The sequence below is a fragment of the Hylobates moloch genome, unplaced genomic scaffold (genome assembly GCF_009828535.3).
Source record: "Hylobates moloch isolate HMO894 unplaced genomic scaffold, HMol_V3 SCAFFOLD_9, whole genome shotgun sequence".
Lineage (NCBI taxonomy): Eukaryota > Metazoa > Chordata > Mammalia > Primates > Hylobatidae > Hylobates > Hylobates moloch.
Genome location: NW_026652284.1, coordinates 2,839,046 through 2,847,981, shown reverse-complemented (window position 1 = coordinate 2,847,981; position 8,936 = coordinate 2,839,046). Strand labels below are relative to the sequence as shown.

Below are 8,936 nucleotides of genomic sequence, written 5' to 3'. Positions count from 1 at the left end.
CTGCCCACACCTGTCCACACACACACCCTTGCACACGCACACATACTCCTGGCCAGCACACACACCCATGGCCAGGCACACCCCTGCCCAGGCACACACACCCACGCACTCACACCCCTGCCATGCACCTGTCCATGCGCACACATCCCTGCCCATGTACACACACCCCTGCCCACGTACACACACCCTTGGCCAGGCACACACACCCATGCACACACACCCCTGCCCACACACACCCCTGCCCATGCACACACACCTGTCCACGCACACACACCCCTACCCACACATCCATTCACATACACCCTTGCATACACACCAGGGTGCCGGATGCTCCCGAGCCACCCTCTGGGCCTTGGGGCCAGCCACTCACACACACCCCTGACCATGCACACACAGCCATGCACAGACACCCCTGCCCACGCACACACACCCACACACACATACGTACTCACATATCCCTGACCACACACACAGCCATGCACAGACACCCCTGCCCATGCACACCCACTCACACACCAGACTGAAAACACAAGCACTCACACACCCCTACCCACTCACACATACCCCGACCACACACCCATGCATACACACCCCACCCATGCACACACATCCCTGCCCATGCACACACCCGTCCCGTCCATGCACACACATCCATGCACACACCTGCATACACACAACCATGCATACACACCCCTGCCTCCCCACACACCCATGCACACACACCCCTCCCCAGGCACACAAACCCATGCACAGACACCATGCACACCTGCCCACACACCCGTCCACACACACACCCGTGCACACACCCTTGCCCGCACAATCTATGCACACACACCCTTGCCCATGCACACACACCCCTGCCCCCACACACCCATGAATACACACCGGGGTGCTGGATGCTCCCGAGCCACCCTCCAGGCCTCGGGGCCAGCCCACTCACACACACCACTGACCATGCACACACGCACATGCACACACACCACACCCCACCCCACCCCACGCACACAACCCTGTGCCTGGCTGCAGCTGCATGTCCGGCCTCTCCTTTACCTCCAGGCCCCGCAACCAGAGCTCAGGTCCAGCCACCAGACACCTTTGGGTGGAACATGACCCAGAGCTGCAACTCGAGACTTCCTGCCTACAGGTGAGCAGCTTGTGGCCACCGCTGTCTAGGTCATGCAGCCCTCTGTGCCTGGGTGTCCTGGTGGGATGGTGCTTGGCAGTGGGGCAGGGTTGTACCCCTGGGAAGTGCTCCACGTCTTATGAATGACTAGGATGCCACAACCCCAGTGCTTAGCCTGGCCCTGGGGCCAGCTCTTGGTAGCCTCAAGGACCCTCAGAGGTCATCACACTCCATGGAAGCCAGCAGTTGCCCTAAACCATCCACATCAAGGGGCAGCTCAGGCTCCCCAGGGCCTGCTGATGACAGTGCGGTGCCCACGGGGGGAGGCACCTTCCTGGCAGAGGACCCTGTGTGGAAGGCTGTGGTGTGGCCTCACCTCTGACTGGCACCCAGGACATCCAGGATGTTGGAGAAGAGGTGGTGGTGCTCCATCTGGGTCACGGTCGCCCGCAGCTCCTTGGACTGCAGGAACTCCTCCACCAGGACGCTCAGGCTGTGCTGGTAGGAGAACTCCGACGTGAGGATCTCGAACATGGCCTGTGGAGAGGGGCCTGGGTGAGCCCCACGGTGACATTGGACACGGGCATGCCTCGATGACCAATGCTTGCAACAGGACATGACCCAGGTGGCAGGGGCAGGTGGGGACAGGAGCCCCGGACAGACCCCTGGATGGGGCTGTCAGGATGGCTGGCTTGGAGACGCCAGCCTGACGTCCCTGGATGCCCCTGGCTGGGTGCCTTATGAGCCGCATGAAGCTGGGCAACGACCCCTGTCCTCATCAGAGAAGGGGGTGATGACAGCCCCTGGACTCTGAGGATTCACCCGGTGATGCGAAGGGGCTCCGTCAGGGCCTGGCGCAGGTGGAGGCACAGCCTGGGCCTGTGTGAGGCTCTGGTCAGCATGACAGGGCCTGGCGCTGGAGGTGGCCGCAGAGGGATGGCTGGGTGGTGCCACCGTGGCTGCTGCCCTTCCCTGGGTGTTGCATGGCCCAGGCCATGGGGGACAGCCCTCCTGCCCAGATCCCTCCCCTCCTGCCCAGGGCCCTTTTACCTCCTGCCTTTTCCGCTCCTCAGTGGAGAGCTGGTCCAGGATGCCCAATTCCACCACCTGGGGGGACACAGGCCCAGGAGCTCCAGGTCACACATCCTAGAAGCCTGGGCCAAAGTCTCTCTTCTTTCCTCCTCCTGATGGACCAGGGCCAACATGGACAGCAGAGGCTGGGGCCTGGGCAGAACACCCACAGCTACCCCACAGGGCTCAGGGAGGTCTGATCCTGGAGTAGGCCTGTCCTGCCAAGGACCTATCCCCATCACCTTCCTCTCTGTGGAACCCTCCTCGGGGCAGCCCCCTGGCTCCCCCCAGCTGCCAAAGAGCCCCAGAACAGCCCAGAAAGAGCATGGGGCATCCAGAGGGAAAGGCCAGAGGGCGGGAGGGGATCTTGTCCCAAAGATCTTCCTGGCAGATGGAGAGGCGTGGAGCCCACCCAGGGAGGGAGTGTGGAGGGCAGGACTGTGACTCAGACCCCACCTGGGCGAGGTGAGTCAGTGCCCTGCCTGGAAGGCACGGGTGACGCTGTGCCCGCCCGGGCTCCCTCCTCCTCGGGACCCACAGCTGGCGGGTAGCCTTGGTGGGAGTGTGGCTCGCTTGGTAGAGCACGTCAGGATCAGGAGGGCTGCCACGCCGCCCAGGGGTCCCCTCCACCCTGATTCGTGCTCTGCTCCTCACTGGGCTGGGCAAAAAGGCCGCCAGCAGCGCCTGGGCCAAGGGTGAGTCCCCATTCTCCAAGCCAGTGCCTCCTTCCCATGCAGGGTCAGAATCTCTGGCAGTTACCAGGGTGCAGTACTGGACACTATCCCAGACAGAGGGAGACCACACGCCCCCAGCTCCCAGCAGGGGAGTAAGACTGCACTTCCAGACCTTTCTGTGGGGAGGCTGCCCGCTGCCTGCCCTCACCCCACGCTGGGCCTGCCCTGGCCGGGGTCCCGGGGTACGCAGTACCATGGAGTGTGGTGGGTGGTTGCAGTGTCAGCCCCTCTGAATGGCGAACAAGGAGCCCCATTGTACCACAGGTGGGGGCCCGCCCTCCCGGCTGCCCGCCACGCCCACGGCCACATGGTCCCCTCCCCCCTCCCTCGGGCCTCAGGGCGCCGGGTCACATGCCGGTCCACCTGGGGTACGAGCAGCCACCTCCCCCAAGCACGGGGACCACTGCTGGGCCACGCTCTCCACTGAGACCCCTGCAGGGCAGGGATGGGCCCCCAATGGGTCAGATATGGAAAGTGAAGGAGTGGCTTGGCCCGGGCCCCAGCTCCAAGCCCCGGCCCCTCCCATCCCAGCTGTCTCCCTGCGCAGACCCCTCAGCCCTCTCCTGGGGCGGGGGCCCTGGGAAGGGACTCCTGGTGCCCGCAGCTCCCTGCAGGGCAGTCTGAGCAGGGCCGGCCCTCGCACGCACAACGGCAGGGCTCCGCATGGGCAGGGCGACTCTGAGGGCGCAGGAGGGAGACCCCCAGGTCTGCCACCCACAGCCCAGGGGCTTCTGAGAGGCTGCCTACCCTCCCTGGGATGACTGGGCTGCTGCTGGGGACCAGCCACCTGGGCTCGGGAAGGAATAGAGGGGGACCCCTGTGGCTTCTCCCTGCCTCTGTGGGGCAGCCTCACCCACCCTCTGGCGCTACCTCCGGGAGCTGGCTCCAGGTGACCTGGGCGGGCCGGTAGCTCTTGACCACAATGGTGGTGTCCACCTTCCGGGCTCCCTCGGGGCTGGAGGACTCATCGAGGATGTCGTCATCAGACTCCTGGCTGGTGTTCAGGCCCCGCTCCTGGATCTCCTGGTATAGCTGGGGGTCTAGAGAGAGAAGGAGGGTGACCTATGGCCCTGGGGGATTGGAAAAGGCTGCGCCTCCCTGGAACCTGCCAGCTGAGTCCTCTAGGCCCACGGGCTCTCACGGCTGTGGGAGAGGGAGGCTTTGGGAGGGGACTGCCCCAGGCTGGGCGCCAGTCCAAAGACCTCTCCTATGCCACAAGCCCCACCTGAAATGGGCTGGTCCCGGCTCAGGGTGCCTCCAAACCCTCATAGCAGCCCCCAACCAGCCTTACCCCGAGACATGGGGCATTGCTGCTGCCTCCTGGGGACACTTCCCAGAGATTTCTGTAGAGCAGGCCTGGGTACCCCCTCCTGGGCCCATGCCTGTCCATAAAGCTTCTGGGGGCTGGAGGGGGCCATTGTGTCTTGGGGCCTCAGGCCTGCAGCTGGGCACTCGAGGCCTTAGCCCTCCCCAGGCCTCATTGCCTCTAATCTCTTTACACCCCCAGGTACTTGGACCCAGGTAGCAGGCACCTCCCTATGTCAACCTCCCTGTGGGATATTCTCATCTCCCCGCAGCAGGCTAAGTGTGCACCACCGCCACCCCTGCTGGAGGCCCCAACACACGGCTCCCCTTCAGCCTCGAAGAGTCGGGGCAGAGCCCATGGCGTGGGGCCGGGACCCTCTGATCTGGGCTTGGTCCCCCAACACGGCCACTGTAGGCTGGGCCCAGCACACACATGGGGTGTTCAGGGCAAGACTGGGGGCTCTGTCTGTACCCTGCCCTTCAGAACACACAAATAGAGTCCAAGGGAACTTTCTAGACCTTTCTAGACTCATCAGGGCTACAGGATCAGACCAGCCACTGGGACCTCAGACTCTGGAAGGACCCTGTCAAGCAGCTTTGGTGACCCCGAGACACCAAACTGAGGCCCACCCGAACCCCAGGGTGCCCCAGGGAGACCAGTTTCAACTGGAGCCCAGCCCTGCCCGCGGTGCCTCCCAAAGCCACACTCACCGTCCTTGAAGGAGCCCTTGTGCCGTTTCCTTCCCAGCGTCTTCTGCACAAAAGAGAGACACAGAAACCGCAGCTGTCAGCGGGGCAGGTGTGGCCCACAGCGATTCTGCCCTGGGACCCCAGAGACCTCATGGCTCCACATGTGAAGCTGTGCCCAGTAGATGTCAGCTCCACAAGGCCTCATGGCCGCCAAGGAGAGGCCAGGACAGGTGGGAGGAGGGCTCCGAGCAGGCAGGACACATGACTGAGGACTACTTGGAGGAGGAGGAAGGGTTGAACTCATTGTGAGGAGACGCTCAGAAGAGTTTCAAGCAGGCCCGTGGCAGGGCAGGTGAGGTTGGGAGAGGGCTGTGTAGGGACAGTGGGGCAGGACACAGGCCCCTGGGGACTAGGACCTGGTGGGGCAGATGAGCAAGGGTTGGCCAGTGTCCAGACCCAAGCACGGGCCTGGGGGCCCCAGCAGAAGCCCGGCATGGCAGAAGTGACGGGAGGGCTGGGCTCCTGGGAAGCCCTCACGCTCAGGTGCCCGACTTGGAGCCCACCCTCCTTGGCTGGGACACCATACTTTCCCGACGCCACAGGTGTGCTGGTTCCCGGAAGGAAAGGGGCTGGTTTCTTGGAACGAGCTGGGGCCTGTAAACTCCCCTTACTGGTTGGGAGCATGTGGCGCTCCCAGCTGCACCTGGCCTGGCACCCTCAGCCCCGTGCCCCGCACCCCACCTCAAGGGCTCCCCCCGTCCCTCTTCGGCCTCCAGGTCTGGCTGGAGCTGTTGCCCACCACCCCCACAACCCCCCTACCCCGTCCTCTCCTCCTGTTTGCTTCTGCGCTAACCCTCCTTCCTCCGGGACCCTACCCTGACCTGAGGCCATGGAGGGCCCCATCCTCTGTGTTCCCAGCACACTTGAGCTGCCCTCAGCATTCTCCCTCCGCTGGAGGCCCTCTGAGGACCAGGCCCACGCCCCTGAGCTCACTTTGGAACCCCAGCACCAAGCATGTGGTAGGTGCCCAGGAAGTGTCTGCTGACTGCATGAAATCAACCGTGAATGAATGAATAGAGCCCCATGGGCCTGGGCCTGGTGGGTGTAGAAAGTGGTCCCTTCTAGCTGCTGGGGTGCAGGGGGCTGTGGCAGAGGTGCCGAGGCATTTCTGAGTCCTGGGTGTCTCAGGTAGGCACAGCAAGAGAGAGCTGTGACCGAGGACAGTGGCACGGGGTCCCCACCTCAGCCACCATCGGCCTGCAGTGGATGCCCATGGGACATTCTGACAGGTGGTCTTGGCATCTCCTGAGGCTGGCACTGCCACTCCCAGTCTGGGCAGGAGCCGGGGCTGAGGAAGCAGCTGGACAGCAACCAGTGAAGAAGACGCCCTGGCATGCACCTTCCGTGGACACTGCCCAGAGGATGCCCAGAGGGCAGCTGTGATCTTTGCTTCCACATGGGGAAGCCAAGGCTCAGGAAGGTTCAGGAACTTGTCTGGGTCACGCAGCACCTGCCCCCGCCCTCGTCCTTCACTGAGGCAGCCCATATGCTTGGGGCCTGTTTTCCAACACGTCTGAGCAAGGCACCCAACAAGAAGGATGACCCTGGGGCCAGCCCTGCATCTGCTCTGCATTCCTGAGGGTGCTCAGGGCTGCCAGGGCCTCCTGATGGGCGGTTCCAGGGCAGCTCGCCTCCCCTACCCCACCCCAGCCCTGCCTGAGCCCAGACCCACCAGCTAAAGAGACCAAGCAGGGTGGCCAGAGTCCCAGTCCTGGCTGGGTGGGTGTCCAGGTGCCACACAACTCTCCCTGAACATGGCTTCCAGCTCCAGGGCTGCCTGAAATGAAGACCTGGCCCCCAGCTGCAGGGGATGGTGACTCCGAGGATGAGGGATACTGGGCCCAGGAGTCACAGCTGGACGCACTGTCCCCTGGGCCCTAGTGACACATGCAGCCAGGCTACACCCTGCCCAGCAAAGGGCCTGCCACCACCATGCCCCAGAGCTAGAGCTACCGCCGGCAGGCAGGGAAGCAGGGCTCTGTGTACAGAGGGAATGTGCAAACTTCTCCCGAGCCCCAGGCCACCGCACAGCTGCCCCGCCTCAGTCCCTCCCGCCTGAGTCCCTGTCCGGAGCTGCCGGGGCAGATGGAGCCCAGGCCAGTCACTGCAGCAAGGTCACCCTGAGCCCTATCATCCAGGCAGGCTGGCTCCTGTCCGGGGCTCGGAAACAGGGACTAGGCCCTTCCAGGGATCTGCCCTCTACCAAGGCTGGGAGTGGGGACACCAGAGTCTGGGGGCCTGGGTAGAACCCTCGACCTTTCCGAGCCTCTGCTGCCTCGTCTGTAAGGTGGGATCTTCACACTCACAGACTGGTCTGAACTGGAATAAAGCAGTCGAGAGCCCTCATGCAGCAGGTGGTTACTAACAGCAGCTGCCATGATGCAGAAGATGACGGTGGTGGAGACAGCCAGGCCACCCCTCTGCCTAGCAGCCCCCTCCCCGAGGTCTACACGGGCAGGCCCCTACCTTGTTTTTGGCCGGGCTCCGAGTGTGAGGCTGGCTGGGTTCCTCGGCCAGAGCCTGGAGCTTAGGGCTTAGCTGGATGGCGTCCCCCTGGACACCTGGCTTCCCCAGGCCCTTCATGGCTGCCCGGTAGGATTGATTCCGCAGGTTCCGCCTCAGCATGCCCTCGGGGTCCTTGTCCATGTCCATGTCGTCCAGGGAGAAGCTGGGGGCTGAGAGGAGCTTAGGGTTCCGCCGGGCGGCCTCCCTGCTAAGTACAGCCGCCCCGAAGCTCTGGTGGCGGGCTGGGGTCTTTGCCTTGCTGGCCATGGCCAGGCTCTTGGGGATCAGCTGTTGGGTGCCCAGCTTGAGGGCCGCCGGGCTCTCTGTGCTCAGGACGATGGGCCATGGCTCCTCGTGCCCGGGGGGCTGAGGCTGTAGGGGTGCCGGGAACTCGGGCTGGAAGGCGGCATTGTCTCTAACATGCAGGGAGCCACGGACCATTGGGAGCCCAGACGCTGGGTTCCCACTGGCATCGAGCCGGAGCTCCGAGTGGAAGCGGTATTCCAGGAGCTTCTCCTCCAAGGAGCTGTCTGAGTGCCGCTGGGACATGCTGGGCAGCTGTGGGGTCCTGGGGGAAGGGCAGAAGTGAGGTCTCGTGAGGCTGCTCTCCCCTGCCCCCTCGGGTGTCCACCCCCCTGCTCCTTCGAATATGCCTGTCCGGAGCCCCAGTACAGCTCCCAGGACACAACGTGCAAGGACAGCGACGCAGCCAGGAGCAGAGTGGGTCAGCGGCATCGCCAGCCCTAACCACCGGGAGCCAGCCACGTCTGGGGCTGGAGGCTAGACATAGGATGGGACTGGGCAGGGGCTGGTTCTCTGAGCTCCAAGGGACCAGGTGGGCACAGCCTATGGGGGAGGCTGGACCTCGGAGGCTGGGAGGCCACACTGCTTCCTCTGACGGGCAGCACGCGCTGGCTGAGGACACATTCCTGAGCCTGGAGGCAGGTGGAGCAGCTCAGGTGCATGGCCCTGGAGCCCTGCAGACCTGGCCTGGAATCCTGGCTCACACCTGGCAGCCATGCAGCGTCCTGGAACCACTTCCTTGTGGTGAACACAAGGGTGATGGTGCTGCACTGGGGGGCTTCCTGAGGCTGGCATCAGCCACAGCGGCAGTGACCGCAGCCTCTGCCTCACTGGGGTCTTCCAGGCACCTGAACCAGGCTCTGGGGGGGCAGGTGCATTTGCCCACATGCTCCCGGCCTGAGCCCAGGCCTGTGTGATCCCCCTCTCTCAGCCACACAGTGACAGGACTGTGGTGGACTGTCCATGGAACCTTTCCACACACTAGGCAACACGCTTGCATTTTCCCACGTTTCTGAACTGGGCATAAAGCTGACAATTCTGGTCTCAGAAGCCCCGCCAGGCACCAGCCCGAGAGTCCAGTGTGACACCTGGCCACTGGGCAGGTGGCAGGGGTGGTGGCAGGGGTGGCAGCCCAGTCTCAAGTA

The 8,936-nt window shown here is 63.9% G+C and overlaps 1 protein-coding gene across 2 annotated transcripts in view; it reads right to left on the bottom strand.

Moving 5' to 3' along the window:
• The window catches only part of ARHGEF16 (Rho guanine nucleotide exchange factor 16), a 22,422-nt gene extending 14,366 nt beyond the window's left edge, over positions 1–8,056 (bottom strand). Inside the window, exons 1-5 of one of the 2 annotated variants that reach the window (XM_032760953.2) lie at positions 7,450–8,056; positions 4,945–4,987; positions 3,799–3,968; positions 2,174–2,230; positions 1,500–1,660 (exon numbers count right to left, since the gene is read on the bottom strand). In XM_032760953.2, the coding sequence (XP_032616844.1) occupies positions 1,500–1,660; positions 2,174–2,230; positions 3,799–3,968; positions 4,945–4,987; positions 7,450–8,037 (1,019 nt within the window). In that variant the 5' untranslated portion in view covers positions 8,038–8,056. The remainder of the gene's footprint in view (positions 1–1,499; positions 1,661–2,173; positions 2,231–3,798; positions 3,969–4,944; positions 4,988–7,449) is intronic. The other variant, XM_058444303.1, reaches the window with a different exon arrangement.
• Positions 8,057–8,936: the final 880 nt, after the last annotated feature.